At 32.0% G+C, this 21584-nt stretch overlaps 3 protein-coding genes and 1 non-coding gene across 5 annotated transcripts; 3 read left to right on the top strand and 1 right to left on the bottom strand.

Moving 5' to 3' along the window:
• Positions 1 to 1324: 1324 nt before the first annotated feature.
• On the top strand, positions 1325 to 1405 carry TRNAL-CAG (transfer RNA leucine (anticodon CAG)). The gene has a single exon. It is a non-coding gene; the product is annotated as a tRNA-Leu (tRNA).
• A 1281-nt stretch (positions 1406 to 2686) lies between these two features.
• Positions 2687 to 5836, bottom strand: LOC114752818 (uncharacterized). Its single transcript, XM_028941522.1, has 4 exons — positions 5543 to 5836; positions 4263 to 4717; positions 3380 to 3473; positions 2687 to 2887 (listed from the first exon to the last, which is right to left on the bottom strand). Exons 1-4 carry the CDS (start codon positions 5825 to 5827, stop codon positions 2687 to 2689), a joined length of 1035 nt encoding a protein of 344 aa, XP_028797355.1. The 5' UTR covers positions 5828 to 5836.
• A 2344-nt stretch (positions 5837 to 8180) lies between these two features.
• On the top strand, positions 8181 to 12358 carry LOC114752817 (pentatricopeptide repeat-containing protein At2g17033-like). Its single transcript, XM_028941520.1, has 3 exons — positions 8181 to 8185; positions 9242 to 9368; positions 11205 to 12358. The coding sequence occupies exons 1-3, from the start codon at positions 8181 to 8183 to the stop codon at positions 12294 to 12296; spliced, it is 1224 nt and encodes a 407-aa protein (XP_028797353.1). The 3' UTR covers positions 12297 to 12358.
• Positions 12359 to 14246: 1888 nt separating this feature from the next.
• Positions 14247 to 20980, top strand: LOC114752812 (pentatricopeptide repeat-containing protein At2g45350, chloroplastic-like). 2 transcript variants are annotated; one of them, XR_003740906.1, is made up of 2 exons: positions 14247 to 14325; positions 18058 to 18186. XR_003740906.1 is itself a non-coding variant. In XM_028941517.1 (2 exons), the coding sequence occupies exon 2, from the start codon at positions 18795 to 18797 to the stop codon at positions 20667 to 20669; it is 1875 nt and encodes a 624-aa protein (XP_028797350.1). In that variant the 5' UTR covers positions 14247 to 14325; positions 18567 to 18794; the 3' UTR covers positions 20670 to 20980. The 2 variants fall into 2 exon arrangements, 1 of the variants encoding a protein (XP_028797350.1); XM_028941517.1 differs by lacking the exon at positions 18058 to 18186 and adding an exon at positions 18567 to 20980.
• The last annotated feature ends 604 nt before the right edge of the window (positions 20981 to 21584 follow it).

Here is a 21584-nt window from a genome sequence, read left to right as displayed (position 1 = left end):
ATATGACATCTTTTTTTTCAAAATACTATAATCATCTTTCTTGATGTCTTTTTTTCCCTTTCCTACCTGATTGTAGTTGAGAATATGGATAGTTTAGAAAAAAATTTATAAAAATAAAAAATAAATCTTGTATTTAAGATCAAAATTAACTTAATAATTAAATTCTGTAGTGAGGAATGAAGGAGTATTAAAATACCTGCTTCCTTTGGCTCATGTAGTTTCTACAAGATCACTTGCTTGTCAACCCCCCTTAATCCTTCATTATGTGATCTTCCTAATTCTAACAGTCGGCTGGTTTTCAAATTACGTTTCCTTCATGAAAAAAACTAAGTATCAAACCTTAATCACTTATGTAATGTAAGAAACAAAAGCTACATCCACTTATCACCCCCCCCCCCCAAAAAAAAGAAAGATACTCCCACTTAATTTAAACTAAGAGAAATTCTTGCCATTCACATTTTTCAATAGAGTCATTTCTGTGTTTCGCAACAACAGTTGTTATAATATATTTATATGACTTCCTAAATTAATATATTATAGGGATAATGTACTTAAATATTTCAAAGATATCTACGAATGAGTACTTAGCATCTGAATTTTTTTTAGTTTTTATATACCTTGAAAGTTTTATTTCGTAACAAGTATAACATAGCTGTTATTTGCCGTTAAATTCAACTGTTAAATTATGTGATTTGATAAGTGTCTTTAGCAGTCAAACTCAATTTAGGACATATAAAAGAAAAAAAAATTCAGATGTTGGATGTTCTTCGGTGAATACTTTCGAAGTATTTAAGCCTCACATCCCTATGTTATAATAAGTTAAAAGTTTTATATGTCTATGCTGCATTTTTTTTTTCTAATTTAGTCTCTTTTTATACTCACACACGCTACTTATACATGTTTCTATCTATCCTTCAAATATTCTCATATCGGTTTCAAATATTTATACATATAAAAATAAAGTAACAGCAATTATCACGTTATGTTTAACATTTAACAATTACTCCTCCTGTCTTAAATATAAGATTCATTTTGTAGTGCAATTTATACTATAAAATTGGTCTTATATTTAGGACCAGAGGGATTTTTTTTTTTTCCCCAAAGCATGCATCAAATAAGAATTCCGCTAAAACTGCAAAGGTCATTCCTATTTAGTATATTCAATAAAAATTAAGTTATATTTTACTGGTAAATACCTTATAATTAAAACCAGAATTAATATCTCCAAGAAAAGGTTGGATCCACCGTGAAATATTTAGTGGGAGAGAAAAGAAGACGGAAGGAATAGTAAGATGTAAAAACACGCGAGCCCCACGATCAACAAGTCAAGATGGCCGAGTTGGTCTAAGGCGCCAGTTTCAGGTACTGGTCCGAAAGGGCATGGGTTCGAATCCCATTCTTGACAAATTCTTTTCCTCATTTGTTGCCTTGCTTTTTGACTTATCGTTTTTTATTTGGCCTTTTTGGTGTGTGGCCATTCGCTTTAGTTATTATATATTATCATATGCGGAAGGAAAAAAACATGGGACTCAGGGTATTACAAAGGTTAATTAGTTCAATAATCACTTAAACAAAGCCTGAGTGTAATAAAAGTCCTTGCTTGCTTGCTTGGATGCATGTGCTGGTACGTGGAGCATCTGAAAAGAAAGGAATAGTTGGATTTTAGCATGGGATTTAGAGTATTCACTATTAGCATTTAAAAATCTTTTTTCTCTACATAAGAGTGTTAAAAAAGGAGCAACATCATCCTAACCGTTAAAAATATTAATAATCAATATTACTTTTTTAACAATAAATCATAAATGTTGGCTTTTGAACGGTTAAAATGACATTCCTCTTTTTTTTTTTTTCCTTTTTTTCTTTTTTTGAAACATCGTTTTACCACCAAAAGTCTAAGACGATGTTAAAATTAAAATAAACTTTTGAATATAAGCAACTTGTTTGTAAATTCTTTCAAAACAAAAATGACCCTCAACCTTTTTAATAATGATGAAAGTTATCTCTATGGATTATGGCAACAATGGGACTGCTACATTTCTGGTCAGCAAATGGCACTTTGAAGCTACCTGTTCTTTTAGTTAGAACAATCCCATCATTAGACACTCATGTATTGTTTGGTAATGGGAAAAAGTGTTTTTATTTTTTTAAAAGCATTACCCACTTCTTTCTGAAAAAATATACTTTGTCCCGTATCAAACAGGGCTTTATTTGTCTGAATCATACTTAACTTTGATTCCCAAAGGCCAAAAATAACAATAAAAAGAACCAACAAATTGACTGAATGACACAGCCCAAATTTTTTGTTTTTCAACCCATTGCCAAATCATTTACAAAATAATATCTGACAGTGCTTTCCTAGCTTTTTTTTGATTAATCTGAAAGAAAGGAAAATATAACAAAGAAGACAATACCAATAAAAGAAAAAAGAAAAAGTAATAAAAAAAAATGATACTGTAGTAGTTTACTACACAATGTAGTAGTTTACTACACATAGAAATTCGAAGAATACATAAAACTATTTATTTTTCTCAATTTCACGAACAAGATTCAAGAATAAGATTTTTAAACGTAATCACAAAGAAAAAAACAATTTTGCTATGCTAATAATCGGCATCTCCTTGTGGATGATCTAGAAACACTGTTTTTTCTTACGGTCATGCGCCAGTAATATAATACATTATGGATTTTAACAGATTGATCCAAATTTGAGACATGTGAATCCTCTGCAACTGCAAGTGTGTGTTCCAGAGATATTTTTAGTGGTAGAGATCCTCTCTATTGTTGTTCGCCTCAAATTTCTCTTCTGTTTTTCTGCTTTTTGCTTCAGCAAGCATAGTTTCTTCTGGGTTTTGGCCGCAACTTCAAGGTGTTTCGTCTCTAACTTGTTCTGCAAAAGCACACGACAATTTGTTCAGCCAAAACAACAAAAGGGATATCAATTCTGTTTTTATCCCCTTAAACAAGATAATTGGAGATTAGTTGCAAAGTAGAATTATTAGTTTAGAAAGAGAGACTCATACAGACCTCTAATTTTGCTAAAGTTGTATGAACTAGCATTCTATTTTTTAAATGTACAGACACTTTTTCTGACAATAAAAAAATTATACGGAATGATACTACTAAAAGTTGGCTTCTTGTTGTTGAGATACTACTAAAAGTTCTTGTTTAAAGATTTATTAAGTAGCTTTTTTTATTTACATTATTTTAGTACATTTAGAAAAGGAATTGAGTCTAGAGGGATGAAAAAGTGGTTCATCAAAGAGGAAGGCGTTTTCCCACCTGTGAACAAAACGATCTTTAGTCATATGGTTCATTTTATTGGCAAAAAGAGAAAAACAAAAATCATATGAACCATCTTAATATACATCATAAAACGTACCTGAAATTTTTGCTGAAGTTTCTTCATCTTTTCTACAGCTATCCTGGTTTGCTCCAATTCCCAATCATCTATAGCAGCTTCCTTCCTTCTCATCCTACCAAAACGTTTACATGATTATCATTTCATTGCTAGTTCCTCTGTCAATTCACAAACGCACACACCCACAACTTCCACTAAGATTTGATTACCTTTCTGCTTTCATTTTTTCCCATAAAATTTTAGGTTACCTAGAAACTGATGCCTAGTTATAAAATTAGCACATAGACATTTTAGTATAAAAAACCCTTCTTGAACATTGAACTAAAATGAAAACACTAAAATGGTCCTCATGATTTCCCATAGTTTCTTATGTCTGCATTTTCCTTCAAACCCAATGCTAGTCCATGGAGATTGTTAAATTCAAGCAAATAAACAGCCTCTTTTGTCAGATTTAGGTGTACATGTTCTAATTCTATAATTATGTGATGGTTCAAAAGGTTACAATGTGAATAATTCCTGTGATTCTCAAGTGCATAATAACGGCAACCAGGATCTCTTATAGTAAATGCATGTGTTTGGAGTGAAAAGGAAGGAAGAAAAAGAAAAATGGGTAAGCTTCAACTCTTATAGGATCAACAAGTGTAAAGGTGAGACCCATCCTTTCACTTTCTTTTTCTTCACTTCAGTTTATTACAGCCCTAGAAGATCTAAGTTCATATATTCGTTTATTGTACATGCTATCATGCCCATATGAGTATGCAAGAAATCAATATTAAACATAAAACATAAAATTTATAGCAACCAGATCATAAACAGCGCAGTTCATTTTTCATACTCCATATAACCTAATTATCAGTAAACTAATGCAGTTTTCTTTATTTCTTTTAACCCCCTCAATTCATACCTTTCCAACAGTTCAAGATGTCTGGCTCTCTTCCGCGAATCCCTTTCAGCTTCCAGCTTCTGCATTTCTATTTCATTCAAGTAGGTGTTATAAGGTTTGGGCCTGCCCAACAACTTTCTTTGTCCTTGATCTCTTTCAGATTTGCGATGTCCATGTATGCTGTTTATGCAGGCAAGACGACTGTGGCTTTCATACGCAGTACTCTCTTTAACTGAAGGCAGTGTGTTGCTGTAAAGTTCATGATCAAGAAATTTTTTGCACATGGATGAGATACTCAATTTCACTTCTGGGCTTCTTTCATTTTGATCCAAACTATCACCACTATCCTCTGATGAGTGATATCTGGTCATAAAGTTAGTAGGTTTGCAAAATCTGTTTGCGTGCTCTAACCACTCTTCTATTTCACAGTAGCATGAGGAGCAGTGGTTGCTCTCAATGCAGGATTTTCCAAGGTTCTGAGATTTCAATAGTCAAACAGTGTTGATTTCCTCATTATGCAATAAATGTACAAGATAATATGGAACAGGCATCGTGGTAAATCAACAAATTTCATCTTTGGATCTATTAGACATTGAATATATGATATCCACATGCATTATTAGGTCCAACATTCAAGTGAAATCTATTATTACTCAAGCGATCATACACGCAGTATATTCATTTTCAAAATGAACATTTTTCGAGAGCAAATTGAGTTATCAGCTTCCACGTATTCCATAGTAATCCCAGGAAAGAACCATGATCTTGCTGGATATTAAAACGGGGAATTCAGGTTTGGTAACCAAAACTTAACTTAGAATTGCTGATAACTTTAAAAGAGTTGTAAATAAAAAGTTTTCAAAAATAAAATATCATATCAGTTCAAGCAGAGTGCATTAGTTAGTTAACTTATCATGATATACATTTGTTCTTAAATGGAATCGAGAGACATTCGTTTAGGCAAGATTCTTGCTGCTCCATATATGGCTGTTAACTAATTCAAGAGCACTTACTTCTTCAGGGTCAAGAAACACGAACAAAGCTCTAAACATTATACTTCTAACAAAATCCACTTATAAAACCAAGAACAGGTAATAAAATACCAAAAAGGCAACGAATTTAGAGAACCAAAAAAGATCCATCTCCATGGCATCGTAGAAACGCACAAGCAGATCTAACTAATCAGAGTAAATAAACTATGAAAAGACACCGAAAAGGGAAAGTAATCATTAGCTGAAACGACAGAAATTGATTCAACGTCTGGAGCATGTCTTTTCTTGGGTTAGGAGTAATCATTGTACCTGGTTTCTTGGGGAGGGAAATTGGGAGGCAATGTCGGAGTAGAACGTGTCTGAGTCCGAAGATGAAAGTTGAAACGGGTGGATGCAAATCGGCGAGGGAGATTCAGGAAGAAGGGGCACGAGTTGTCCGGCATAGCCATCTTGATGCAGAATTCTTCTGGTGAAGGGCCTTGATGAAGAACGAAAAGGTAAAGGGGATTCGGATAGGTTGAGAACCCTATGGTTGTTGAAGTTGTGAGGAGCGAAATCTTGAAGGTGAGCTTTCTGGTGTTTGGTTTCTTGCATTTCAATCCGTGGCTCTGAGCATTCTCCTCTGCTCGCGAGCACTCTGTAAGTCTGTATCTTAACGGGAGCAGCAAGGCGCCCAGAGAGGCTGGCTATAGTATTCTTTTCAAAGAAAAACTTTTTGGTAAATGTTTTTTAAATCTATTTCTTTTTGAATTCACTCTAAAAAATCTCGAGAGATATGTTTTTTATTTTCTTAAAAACACATATTTACCCATTAAAATTTGTTATTTTTCTTAATTTAATCAACAAGAATATTCATATATTTTTTAAGGAAAAATGACAAAAAAATTAAAATTTAAGAAAAATAATAAAAATATCTTTTTTTTTAAAGAAAAAATTTCCACCCTCTGCCAGAAGCTCGCCACCCTCAGAGGCTACTGGGCTGTGATTTATTCGCTTTATAATGCCAAGAAAAAAAAGTTAATTCCTTTACTTTGGGTTAACATGAAGTAACATGTAAGTTAATTACAAATAACAATTTATCTAAAAATAATAAGTTTTAATTGAAAATTTACAGGTTAAACCGTGATATTAACAAAGTGTTTTTTCTTGTTACATGAGAGGAAATAACATGTGAATTAATTAAAAATTATAAGAATTTATATAGAAATTATAAATTTGATTGGAAAATAATAAGTCTAAACTTAAAATTAACAATGTGTTTTTTTTTCTGATACATAATATATGAAAAATGACAGTGTCATTTTTTGCAATCAAGACTTATCATATCCAAATAAATTGTTGTCATTTTTAATTGATTCACATGTTATTTTACGTTAAATCAGAATAAAAGAATTGACTTATATTTCTTTTTATACTATAAATTTAACAAATTATTGGTAGCCCAATAATCACCTAATCTTTTGTTGGCCCAAATGACTATAATCAAACTTCACCCTACCACTTTCCTCAAATAAATTTTCATGACAAAAACAAATTCGGCCACATTTTCTTTTTCTCCAAAGCCTTCAAATCCTCTTTGCACACATTACATCGATAAAAATTACTGTCTAGATCATTCTTTTCTTCTTCTTTCTTTTTCCCTTGTGTTATAAAGAGAATGGACAATATTATTATTTTTAATTAACTAGCTCTTATATTAAAAAAAAATTAACTAGCTCTTATATTAAAGACTAAATGTAGTATTACAATGTTAAAAAAAGATAACATTTTCAAAAATATTTTTTTTGCTTTTCATGGAACCATGATTTAAGGTCAAACCGCATTGTTAGAGCCAAACCATAGTTTTATAAAAATGTGGGGTGTTTAGTAATTTTTTAGGTGAAACTATGATTTCGGTTCCAAAAATAATTTTGACAGGTTTGTCAAAACATGGGGTCTTGTTTATTTCAGCTAGTTTGGCCTAGACTTGGTTTCTGTTTGGAGTTTTTCTTCTCAAGATTGTCACAGAACTTGTGTGTCTCTATATGCATAATTGTAGATTGCCAATATGATTAATATATATTTAAAAATATTTTGAAACATTAAATATTTTAAGATTAATAATATCTTTAGATTTTAACTTTGACCTTGTTTTAATTTTGATTCTGAAATTTGATTTTGATCTGGCTAAAAATTTCTGGCTTGATAATAGTGGCTTTGGTATTTAAAACTTTCAAAATCATTTGTTTTAAATTTCAAACTAAAATAAAAATGAAGTCAAATTTTAAAAATTGAGGATAATATTAACCAACATTTTTATTTGGAAATTGCTGCTCTTTGGTGGTCTTATGTCACAATTTTTATCTAGCCTTATTTCATGTACATATTAAAGAAGTGCAAAGTTGCAGCGTCATGTTCTTTTCTAATTATATCCAGCATACTAATTTTATTTAAAGTTATTTGACCAGAAAATTTTTATTTAGAGTTAATATAATCTTTGGTCTTTACAGCTTGTCCTTATTTTGGTTTTAGTCCCTTAAATTTCAAATCATAGGTTTAGGTCCCTCAAAAAGCAAAATAGTCTAAGTTTTTATTGGATTATAAGGATTAATTTTTAAATAAAAAGAAACTTGAGAGATCAAAACTTATGATTTGAAATTTGAGGAACCAAAACAAAAATTAAGATAAAATTAAAGGATCAAAATTTGTATCAACCCTTTTTATTTATGATGTATCCATTATCCTAATTCTCTTTTGGTTCTAAATGTAAGACCTTACAAAAATGGATCTTATATTTAAAATCGAATGAGTATTATTTTTTTTAATGTTTCTAGTATCTTAATTTTATTTATAATGCATAATCGCTTTAAATCATAAATAAAAATAGAATGTTGGGTGCAATTGAATTGGATGTATCATGAATAAAATTAAAATGCTAAATACTGGTGAGAAATAATATTAGAGTGCTATGCAGTATGCAATGACTTACCCATTAAAAATGATAATTGGATTAATACTATTATTATTTCTGCATAGAAAGTATGTAAGTGATTTTAAAAATAATTTTATAATATATAAAATAGGTGTGAGAAGAGTTTTGTTTTCACTAACATAAAATAACATGCCCATTAAAAATGATTAAAAAACTGGATTAATACTATTATCCTTTGGAGAAATTACAATAACATCCCATCCTAAAGAATTAAATATAAAAAAAATCTCTTAAAATTATCAAATTATTATCAAGTTCATTGTAATAATTCTTATTTATTTAATTATCTAATTGCTCTTGTTTTTTTAAGTATGTATTAACAACTAGAAGAGTAGTTGTTAATAACTTAAAATATAACGATTAACAACTATCACTGTAGATATTGATAACACATTTTTCTCAGTATATCACAAAAGTGTAATGTATGAGTTGTCAATATCTATCTTCATACTCCCTCCGGTTCAAAATATAAACTAAACTTTATCCATTACGTTTATCAAGAAACTAATTAAAATTAATTTAAAATTTTTACCAAAAGAAATCAATTTAACACAATAAATGTGTAAGGTATATATTTGTTTTTCCTAATATACCCTTATTAATGAAGAGAATAAGTAAAAGATGTAATAAATGAATTAAAGAGTGAGAGAATATATGGGAATGAAATTAAAAAAAATCTTATTAAATGCTTGGACGAAAGTGAATGTTATCTTATAAAAAAAATGACCATTTTAAAAAAGTTTAGCTTATATTTTGAAACAGAAGGAGTAGTTGTTAATTATTACATCTTAAATTATTAACAACTACATTTTTAATTGTCAATTCATATTTAAAAAGTAAAGATAAGGATAATTTAATAATTAAATAAATGAAATTTTTTTAGATTTTAGAATAATTTAATAATTTTAAAAGAGTTTTTATATTTAATTCTACCTTGTTACAATTTTCTTTTATTACCGAACACCGGTTTTAGGGGTTTAAGTAATCCAACGGTCCACAATTAATCTTCCTGTCCTCTACGATACATAAGATAGCAGACAAGATAGAGCGAAAGAAGCCGGGGACAGAGCTGGAGCTGGTAAAGAGGAAGCGAGGTTGGGAGAAGAAAGCGAAATACAGGCAGAACGGAGAACTGAACATTCTACTCCGGAGAAACCCGAACCGGTAATAGCTTCAGATCTTCTCCTTTCCCCTTCAATTCCATGAATCCTGTCTCTCAATTCATTGTTATTGCTAACTCCGATTAAAATTGAGGCCAAAAACTTTGTCGGATTAAACTTCAATTTGTAGAGTGAGCCCTTTGGTAGTGCTTATCAACAATGGCTTCGTAGCTTGTTGGGCGATTTGGTTCTTGTGTGTTCAGTGGGCTGCATTTGGTCATTGCCCCTGTTTTTTCCCTGTTCTTTCTTAGTTTCTGCTGTTGTTTGTTATTCTCTTCTGCTGCTGCTTTCCTCCCTTTACTTCAGTGCAACATTGATATCACAGAAAAACAAGAAAAAACTTCTCTTCGTTGCAACGTTGTTATTCTCTGCTTCTGATTTCTTCCATATATTGCGTCTCAAGTTTATCTTTCTTCGTAATGATTTTGAGGGAAAAAGCGTGTGATGATGCGTTGATGGTGGTTTTTTCTTTTTTTTGGAGGGGGGGGGGTGTTAGTGAAGGAATGGGCTATGGACTTGAAGGGTTATATATATATGGTTAACAGATTTAGGTGAATAGTCAAAGAAAAGCAAATTAATTTTTTTGAAATATTTTTATTAAATCAAAGCTAGGCAATAATAATTGACCTTAAAGGAAATCAAAATAATTAAAGTTAATTTTATTAATAACTGAAAGAAAATTTTGTTGCTGAGTATATGCAGTTTAACTCAGTCGTACTATTGTTAATATTACACGACATTGTAAGGCTCATGTTCCTTTTAGTAATGGTACAGCTAAAAAAGTTTTTGACAAAAATGTATCATCCTAACATGTTTAATCTGTCAAAATCACTCTTAATGTAAAACCATCCAAACAAAAGTTCAAATCTACCCATATTCTATTTTGCAAATGCTAATCTAAACACACTATTAATTGGTTGTGATGTGCTGTTTGAGTTTTAAATTGCGTCATATCATCACTTTCTTCATGTTGTCCCTCGGCCTAATTTCTGCAATGGGATTTGGGGGAGTTAATTTAATAGGAGAGTAAAGCTTGATCATTGTTATATGCATATATAAATACATATACATATGTGCTTCTTTGCGTGTAAGCAGTGATTGAGGCAAACTGCATGCGAGAGGGTTGGAACTATTTGAGTTACTGAGAGTTCGTTAGTAAGTGTCTTTTTATTCGCTTTATAGATACAATGTATGCTTTCTGTTATTCTCCAATTCACTCGCTCCTCGACAATATATGCCTTTGTCATATGGCCATGAACGTAGAAATGTTGATTGATACTTGCTATCTAATTGCAGCAATGCCAATTCCTGAAATAGCTGATAAGGTTTCTTTGAATCGTTGATGAGATTTCATACATAATATGTTCTTTCCTTTTTTTTTCTTTTTCTTTTTAAATTGTCCTTTGTGAATAACATGCTAAACTATGGGAATTTTATATCTTGACTCTCCCACTAACCCATTTTTTCCATGAAGGTCTGTGGAAGAATGACGTGATTTTATAATATCTAACGTCAAAGATGATGATGAGTAGTGTCCAACTGTGGTGGAACCAAGGACCAAAGCTTGGAGTTATGGTAGAATGTGCGCTAACAAAACAAGGTCAGCATTTTCTAAAGAAGGTGGTGACATCTGGAGACCCATCGACCACAAACAATTTGATTAGGAGATTCGTACAAAATTCACCTAAATCAGTGTCTCTCAGCACTCTTTGCCATCTCCTCTCTCCTTCTACAGTACAACCCCTTCTCTCCTCAGTTGCCTTCCCGGTTAGTACTTTACTCTTTATCTCTCTCCTTGAATTGATTGTTAGAGTCTCTAATGTTTTTGCAAATTTTGCAGCTTTATGCAAGAATTGCTGAAGCACCTTGGTACAGTTGGAACTCTAAGATTGTAGCTGAGCTTGCTGCTTTGCTGGATAAGCAGGAACAATATTCAGCCTGGGAAACTCTAATTTCGGAAGCCACTTCCAAATTAGAGTCTGGCTCTCGAGATCTGGCTCTTTTCTATTGTAAATTGTTGGAGTGTCACTCCAAGCAAAGTTCAGAAAGAGGGTTTGAGATTGCTTATTTGTACCTAAGCCAGCTTCTTCATAGTTCATCATCCTCTATTTACATAAAACGTCGTGTTTATGAATATATGGTCAGTGGTTTATGTTCAATGGATAGGCCTTGTGAGGCCGAGAATTTGGTTGAGAATATGAGAATCAAAGCACTTGAACCTTCAGCGTTTGAATTCAAGTCTATCATGTATGGTTATGGAAGATTGGGATTATTCCAAGACTTGGAGAGACTTTTGGTTCAAATGGAAAAAGAAGGGTTTGTCATTGATACAGTTTGTTCAAACATGGTTCTTTCAGCGTACGGAATGCACGGTGAGCTAACGAAGATGGTTTCATGGCTTCAAAGGATGAGGAATGCATCGATTCCGTTCTCAAAAAGGACGTATAATTCTGTTTTGAATTCATGTCCTGTTCTCATGAGAAAATTGGTGGACTTGAATGGCTTCCCATTGTCAATTGAAGAGTTGAATGCTATTCTGGAAGGAGATGAAGCTATGGTGGTTGGAGAGCTAATCAGGTCAACCGAGATTCTAGAAGAGGTCATGGTTTGGGACTCTAAGCAGGCAAAGCTGGATTTACATGGACTGCATTTGGGTTCATCCTATCTAATTATGTTACTTTGGTTGCAAGAAATGCGACAAAGGCTGAACGATCCAGGTTACGCGATTCCTGCGGAAATTGTTGTTGTGTGTGGTTCAGGGAAGCATAGCAGTCTCAGGGGACAATCTCCTGTGAAAACGTTGGTGAAAGAGATGATGGTGAAGATGAAGAGTCCTCTGAGAATTGATGATAGGAAGAACAATGGTTGTTTTGTTGCTAAGGGTAAAGCTATGAGAGATTGGTTGTGTTTGGGACACGAATTAAACAAATAGAATATGCAAGATCATAATGGGGCCATCGTTGCCTAACCGTTAGTTAACCATGCTCGCTCCTACATGCATGCTCTCAAATTGGATTCTTTCTTTGGCTTTTGCACGTGCCAGAGAGGGGGATTATATCAGATTTATTCCGGGAGATTAATAAGTTAAAAGGAAAAAATACCTGTAATATACGTAATTCATTACTTTTTGGTCGTTATCTGTATCTTAAATCAAATTTATTTGTTTTTATTTTGTAGTTTAATATCTTGATACTAATTTTATGAAATAACAAAGGAAAAATTAAGATGAGGTCTAAAAAAATATGATTATCAAAAAGTTTTAATGACAAATTAAATTGTTATTTTGTACTAAACTTGTCATTATATGTTGTTCTGTTGTTATTGAGATTATTTTTTATAACTATATTCTATTCTTAAACTAACTCTGCCTATATAGTATAGCTGTTCTCCAAGCTGGATAAGAAATTTTTTAATAAATTTTTTTAATTTCAATCTCAATTTTTACTCCTCATTTTTAATACTTCACACATAGTTTGTATTTGTGGTTTTCCTTCTCTAGATTGTTGTAGAACTTGTATCTCTATATGTATAATTGTGTATTGCCAATGAATGACTTTTCGATGGTCTGAGATATGATTGATATATATTTAAAAATATTTGAAACATTAAATATTTTAAGATTAACACTATTTTTAGTTTTTAACTTTGACGTTGTTTTGATTTTGATCCTGAAATTTAATTTAATTTTGATTTGTTTAAACATTTTTTACTTGATAATAGTGTCTTTGATCCTTAAAACCTTTAAAATCATTTGTTTCTAATTTCAAACTAAAATCAACATGAAGTCAAATTTTAAAAATTAAAGATAATATTATCCAACATTTTTATTTGGAAATTGCTGCTCTTTGGTGGTCGTATGTCACGTTTTTATCGAGCCTTATTTCATGTATATATTAATATTAAAGAAGTGTAAAGTTCCAGCGTCATATTCTTTTTTAATTATATATAGTGCGCTAATCTTATTTATGATGTATCTGTTATTCTAATCCCCCTAACTCTTATATTTAAAATCAGAAGAGTATTATTTTCTATACTACTTCTAGTACGTTAATTTTATTTATAATACATCATAAATAAATTAGAATGTTGAGTGTAATTGGAGTGGATAAATCATAAATAAGATTAGAATGCTAAATAGTACTGAGAAATAACATTAGGACTTACCAATTAAAAATGATAAAAAAAATTGGATTAATACTATTATTATTTTTTTACTATATAAAAAGTAAGTGTGTATGTGATTTTAAAAGTAGTTTCATAATATATAAAATACGTGTAAAAAATTTTTTGTTTTGATTTGCATAAAATACGACACCTATTAAAAATAATACAAAAATTGGATTATTATAAGTATGTATGTAATTTTAAAAATAATTTTATAGATAAAATATGAAATCAGTGTGAGAAGAGTTATATTTTGATTTATATGAAAATAAATACTATTTCTACTCTTAATATAGGATTTAATTATTGAGTTAATTTAGTGTTAAATATAACACATATTTCTCATATTTATCAATTTTTTTTTTAAATTACCTCTATAGATACACCTTTTACCATAATCAAATAGAAGAGGAAACTAAGATATCAAGGAAGATGACTATGATATTTTAAAAAAAATGTTATAATTCTTATAATTAACTAACTTATCTAATTTTTTTGATCTAATTAAATTAGTTAAATAGGTCTTATATTAAGAATAAGAAGAGTATTTTTTTAAGTAATTTTGGGCATCCCGAACAACCGTCCTGAGGCCACAGGCTTTGCCCATGGGGGGTTATCCATCGGTTCGCAATCAACGTTCCTGTCTTTTACGTTACATAAAAAGAACAGATAAGATAGAGCGAAAGATGCAGGGGACAGAGCTGGAGCCGAGTCGAGAGAAAGCAAGGTTGGGAGAAGAAAGCGAAATAGAGGCAGAACAGAGGGCTCGACATTCGTCTCCGGAGAAACCCGAACAGGTAATAGCTTCAGATCTTCTCCTTTCCCCTTGAATTCAATGAATCCTATCGCTCAATTCATTGTTATATCTAACTCCGATTAAAATTGAGGCCACAAAATTTGTCGGATTAAACTTCAATTTGTAGAGTGAGCCCTTTGGTTGTGCTTATCAACAATGGCTTCGTAGCTTGTTCGGCGATTTGCTTCTTATGTGTTCTGTGGGTTGCATTTGGTCATGGCCCCTGTTTTTTTCCCCTGTTCTTTCTTAGTTTCTGCTTTTGTTTGTTATTCTCTTCTGCTTCTGCTTTCCTCCCTTTAAATCGGCGCACCATTGATATCACAGAAAAACAAGAAAAACTTCTCTTCGTTGCAACATTGTTATTCTCTGCTTCTGATTTCTTCCATATATTGCGTGTTAAGTTTATCTTTATTCGGAATGACTTTGAGGGAAAAAGCGTGTGATGACGCGATGGTGGTGTTTTTTTTCTTCTTTTTTTTGGGGGGGGGGTTAGTGAAGGAATGGGCTATGGACTTGTAGGGTTATACATATGGTTATCAGATATAGGTGAATAGTCCAGAAAAGCAAATTAATTTTTTTGACATACTTTTATTAAATTAAAGCTAGGCATTAATCATTAACCTTAAAAGAAATCAAAATAATTAAAGTTAATTTTATTAATAACTGGAAGAAAATTTGTTGTTGAGTATTGGCAGTTTGACTGTGGTACTATTGTTAATATTACACGACATTGTAACATGTTTAATCTGTCAAAATCACTCTTAATGTGAAACAATCCAACCATAAGTTCAAATCTACCCATATTCTATTTTGCAATGCTAATCTAAACACTGTTAATTGGTTGTGATGTGCTGTTTGAGTTTTAAATTGCGCCACCTAATTTCTGCAATGGGACTTGGGGGAGTTAATTTAATAAGAGAGTAAAGTTTGATCACAGTTATATGCATATATAAATGCATATATACATGTGCTTCTTTGCGTGTAAGCAGTGATTGAGGCAAACTACACGCGAGAGGGTTGGAACTATTTGAGTTACTGAGAGTTCGTTAGTAAGTGTCTTTTTATTCACTTTGCAGATACAATGTATGCTTTCCGTTATTCTCCAATTCACTCGCTCCTTGACAATATATGCCTTTGTCATGTGGCCATGAGCGTAGAAATGTTGATTGATACTTGCTATCTAATTGGAGCAATGCCAATTCAAAACTTTAATGTCATTGTATTTCTTTTATTTTATTTATAAGATTGATTTCAGATATATATATATATATATATATTTGGTTTTAGAAGGAGATTTTGCTCCCAAAAAAAAATAGTGTGTTGTGGCGGCTTCCCACTTGCAGATCTCACTGACGTCCCGATTATTAAAAACGAGTAAAAAAAAAGGGTAAGGGCTAGTGGGTCAGACCAGAGTCAAACCGGGGTCAAACCGGTAAGAAATAAAAAAATAAAAACATAATTTAAATTTTCATTAAAAACTATATACTCCTCCGGTCCTAATTATAAGACCCAATTGACTTATTTGAGGGGATTAAGGAAGTAAGTTAAGTTGGTTATTTATAATAAATAAGTGTTGTTATTCTTAAAATATCCTTGCTAATTAAGTATATTGGCTAAAACTATCATTATTAGAAGGATTATCTTGGGAAAAAATGCATAAATATAAAAGAAAAAATGGATTGGGTCTTATAATTAGGACCAAATAAAAAGTCAAATTGGGTCTTATAATAAGGACCGGAGGAGTATCATATTAATATCTTGAATTACTAGTAAAATAATCACATCCTTACAATTTCTTATAACATCGTACTATTAAAATCACTAAATATTCATCATAACAATATATCAAAATAGATATATGATAACAAAATATTCCTCCCTATAATTATGCAATCACTAAATCCTAATTATTAACAACTTTTTAAAAAAATAATCAAAATGTTGTTTTTTTTTTATAAAAGGGACCTGGGTTAAGCCACCAAACTGGGCGAGTTACTTAGGTCATCACGGTTCACCGCCGGTTTAGTCTGGGTCGCACTGGGTCATAGTGACCCTGGCCTACCTGCCTAACTGGACCAGTTTACCTGCCAGTTCACTGGTTTCCGGTCTGAACCGGCCAGTCCTATCTAGTTTTCCATACCATGTTTAAAATATCTATTTGAAATACCTAGATTCTAATTTGGATTATTCATTTGGTACTCCTTTTGTCTTTAATGTAGGGCCTACTTATTAAGTTGATTTTGATCTTAAATATGAGACCTATTTCTCATATTTATCAATTTTTTCTAAATTACCTTTATAGATACTCCCTCAATCATAATCAAGTAGAAGAGGGATGGAAGATATTAAGGAAGATGATTATGGTGTTTTAAAAAAAAACATGTCACATTTCTTATAATTAACTAACTTACCTAACTTTTTTAGTCTAATCAAATTAGTTAAATAGGTTTTATATTAAGGACCGGAGGAGTATTACCTAGGCTGGAATTTATAAATTAGGTCAAATTATTTCTTTACGCCGGAGTTATTATAAACGCAAAACTGTAAGTGTGCAAGTTTTTGGTAACACTTTTATTTTGAAATATCTATCTATTTAGGTCTTGTAAATATAAAACTTGAACTTGTTAATTTTAAAATGTGCATTGTCCTTGAGTTACAAGATATTATTCATGTGGGTAAGTTAAGTTGTACAAATTTAGTCGTATATTGTAAGTATTTAATGTCGAATACTATCAAGGAACAAATTAAACAAACTTAATCAATACTCTTTCGGTTCTTAATATAGAATCTAATTGTTAAGTTGATTTTGGTTCTAAATATATAACATATTTCTCATATTTATCAATGTTTTTTAAATTATCCTTATGAATACTCTCTCAACCATAATCAAGTAGAAAGAGGGAGAATATTAAAGAAGATGATTATGGTATTTTAATAAAAACATGTTATATTTTTTATAATTAACTAACTTACCTAACTTTATTAATCTAATCAAATTCGTTAAATAGGTTATATATTAAGGATATGAGAAGTATATTTCTTCGATCATAAATTTAAGACTCATATATTTAAGACCGGAAAAGCATATAGTGACCATCTCTTTATATCCTCTTTACAGATCACTACCTCTTTCTATTTATCTTATTAACCTTACTAATTCTATTACCATATATCACCCACTAGTAGAATCTTTTTTAATTTGTTAAAATGGGCTTTTAATAAGACCTTACCTAAAATTGGTTTAAAAGTTTTGACGCTTCCTAGACCGGATGAACAACCAGTTCAGGAAAGTTTTTTCCTTACTGATAGGGTAAGAACCAATCAAGAAAGTAAAGCATAGAAAAGAGATAGAGACAAGAGATTAAAAAAACCTTCTTATATTCATTTACTTACCTTATAACACAAATGACATGTCTTATTTATCTATAGTTATGATATTACATATAGGCTCCATTCATATTTAAGTGACAAATAATAGGCAATAAAGTTTATAAATGTGAGTGAGAGGTAACTTACGAAATTTTAAAAAAAAAATAGTGAAGGAGTAATAAAGTACCGAAATATGAAAAGAAAGGGGAAGATGGATATCCACAAATTATAGTAATCATAACAACAGAGATGCTTTGAATTTTTTTGGCCAAAAGATATTTTGAATCTGACGGTCATAGTCTTCATCAAAGTAACTATCTAACCGAATGATCCACAATCAACTTTCCTGTTCAAATGTTACCAGAAAAACAGATAAGATAAAGCAAAAGACACAGAAGACAGGGATGCCGTGAGGGAGAATTTGAGAAAAGGGAATAAAACTAAATAGTGCAGAATGGAGGACTCAACATTCAACTGCAAAGACACTTGAACCGATAATGGCTTTGCTTAACTCTCATCAGTTCTTCATATTCATTCCGTATCACTCTTGCTCCTTATACAATATAGGCCTCGATTTGAAATTCTATAATGTAGCTGATAATTTTTTCCCTACTTGTCCCTTGTTTCCTAAAATGCCATACATGAGAATACACAAAAATGAGCCAGTCATTTTTTTTTTTGTGTGTGGAAAACGTTGACTTTTTGTTGCTCGTTAAAGTTACCTCAAAGTAGAAAATATGCAGTGATGCTTTATACTTAGCTATATCTTTGAGAAAACTGATGATTGAGATCAGGAAAAGAGCAGGTACTTGGTTTTACCTCATTGCAGGAATAAATGTGGATTTATAATATAAGGTTTCTTATACGTTCCAGGGCTTGAATTTGGAGCTCAAGGTTTGGAATCTCACAATAAGAATTAGAAGCTCGATTTTGGAGCTTAGTTTTATATTCAGATATGGTTTTGAAGTCAATCATTTTCAGGAGATAAAGTAGTTCTAATCTGATATGTCCATATGCCAATTTGAGCCATTAAAAGAAGTTCTAAGTCAATGATCTTCTCGACAACACAACTGACGTAGCTCATCAACTTTCCATTTATTGATGGTTTTGTGTGTCAATTCACTCCAGCCATGGAGTTCAATCACCCCAACTCTCGTCTTGTTTCAGAAATGCAAAACCATGGATGACATGAATCAGATGCATGCAAGAATGATCACAACTGGGCTAATCAACAACTCATCTCTCACTACCAAACTCATCCTCACTTTTGTTTCTTCACCCTATGAGCCTCTTGTTGAGTTCGCTCGCCACATCTTCTTCAAGCATCATGCTAATCGTAATCCTCGAGAACAAGAGGACCCTTTTCTCTGGAATGCCATACTCAGGTCCTACTCTCATGGTTGTTCGCCCAGAGGAGCTCTGGCAATACTTTGTTTGATGCTTGAACTGGGGGTTTGTTTGGATAAGTTCTCATTTTCTCTGGTTTTGAAAGCGTGCTCTCGAGTGGGTTTGATGAAAGAAGGAATGCAGATCCATGGATTATTGTATAAACTGCAAATTGAGTCTGATACATATTTGAAAAATTGCTTGATTAGTTGTTTTCTAAGAATTGGGTGCGTTCAACATGCCTGTCAATTGTTTGACAGAATGTCTTGTCATGATTCTGTCTCATATAACTCAATGATTGATGGGTATGTCAAATATGGGATGGTTGGAAAAGCCCGTGAATTGTTTGACAATATGCCTCTAAAGAAGCAGAATCTAATTACTTGGAACTCAATGATCGGAGGATATGTGAGATACAAAGATGGATTGAATTGTGCCTGGAATTTGTTTCTTAAAATGCCCAAGAGAGACTTAGTTTCATGGAACACAATGATTGATGGATGTGTAAAGTTTGGTAATATAGAAGATGCTCAAACGTTGTTTAACAAGATGCCTAAAAGAGATTTGGTCACTTGGACAACTATGATTGATGGTTATATGAAATCAGGTAATGCCCTTGTTGCAAGGAGATTGTTTGATGGAATGCCCGAGAGAAACACTATTTCTTGTAACACCATGATGGCTGGCTATGTTCAGAATGGTTATTGCATTGAAGCTTTGAAGCTATTTCATGATATGAGAATAAAAGCACATACACAACCAGATGATACCACCTTGTTGATTGTTCTTACAGCCATCACCCAATTAGGACACGTTGAAGTTGGAGCTCTCATACACCGATATTTAGAGAATAACAATAGTAAATATTTGAGTGGTAAACTTGGTGTTGCTCTAATTGACATGTATTCCAAGTGTGGTAGCATAGAGAATGCTATCTTAGTATTTAAGAATATTGATCAGAAATGTGTCGATCATTGGAATGCTATGATTGGTGGCTTAGCTATTCATGGTATGGGTGAAATGGCTATCAATTTTCTCTTCCAGATGGTAAAGGATTCTGTTAAACCGGATGATATCACATTCATTGGTGTGTTGAGTGCTTGTGGCCATGCTGGTTTACTGAAGGAGGGATTGATATGTTTTGAGCTAATGCAAAGAGTATACAAGGTTGAACCTAAGGTGCAACACTACGGTTGCATGGTAGACATCCTTTGTCGAGCTGGGCATGTTGAAGCTGCCAAAAAACTCGTCGAGGTAATGCCTATCAAACCAAACGATGTCATTTGGAGGACTTTGCTTAGTGGTTGTCAAATCCATAAGAACTTCTTAGTGGGAAAGCCAGTTACTGAGGAATTGATCAAGCTAAACTCTTTCAGTCCAAGCTCCTACGTGCTCCTATCTAATGTTTATGCTAGTGTGGGCATGTGGGACAATGTGAAAATGGTTAGGACAGTAATGAAAGAGAGAAACCTAAAGAAAATACCAGGCTGCAGTTGGATTGAATTGGAGGGAGTCATTCATCAGTTCTCTGTACAAGACAAGTCACATTCTCAAGTTAAAGAGATTTATTCCATGTTAAGTGGTTTGTAAATTCCCATTTAGAAAGAGATAGTTGCATGCAACATCTATGTTTCTATGTTAAGTAATTTGTAAATTCCCATTAAGTCTAGTTTCTTGCTGTGAAGTTTGTCAACTAAACGATTAGTTGGTAGATATCTTTACCAACTCTCACAAGGGTCCTTAGCTTTGATACGTACGTAACATGCTTGATGCATATGATTTATGTGCCCTATCTTGAGGGGGATTGTTAGAATATATGCAGATATTGTAATTGATAGATGGTCTATATATAAGCCAATTGGATCCTTCTTCAATGCAATCTGCAAAAATCATCCACTCTATTTCACATTTTGTATTGTCTAGTGTTTGTCAGTGGAAATGTGTTCCTGCAAATGTGATTGCATCATTCCTTTGTTTTAAGTCTTGAATGAGAATAGTGAAAAGTGGGTTTGTTTGCCAAACTAGTCTTGGAATTTTCAATTCCAAAATACTGCTATATGATTCATTTTACTTTCTTCATAACTTCTTTGGTATATATACAAATATTTCTTTACATTTTTTCACTTTGACAGGGGTGTGTATGTGTGCATTACTTTTATGTGTCTGTGTGGTAGGCTAACTAATAATTAGGAAAAGTGAAGGTGAAGAAAATCCCATGGATTGCAACTGTTAGTTAAGTCTATATTGTTTTCATTTTTTTAATTTGGCATTTGAATTGCTTAACAAAATCAAGAAAAAAGGGAATTAGAATTAGAATGAGGAAGTGCTACGTATTTTTCCACTTGTTTTCAAGCATTTATTTATTTTAGGTAAAACTACCCCTAGGTCCTAGACAAAAAACTGAATGTTCAAGCTTTTAAGGAATTAAATTATACTAGCTCCAATCCTTAGTATAAAACCTAGTTGACTAATTTGAGGAGATTAAAAAATTATTTAAGTTAGTTA

The sequence above is a fragment of the Neltuma alba genome, unplaced genomic scaffold, assembly GCF_004799145.2.
Source record: "Neltuma alba isolate B1F8T4 unplaced genomic scaffold, ASM479914v2 tig00007566_pilon, whole genome shotgun sequence".
NCBI classification, from domain to species: domain Eukaryota; kingdom Viridiplantae; phylum Streptophyta; class Magnoliopsida; order Fabales; family Fabaceae; genus Neltuma; species Neltuma alba.
This window is presented reverse-complemented; position numbering and strand designations above follow the sequence as displayed.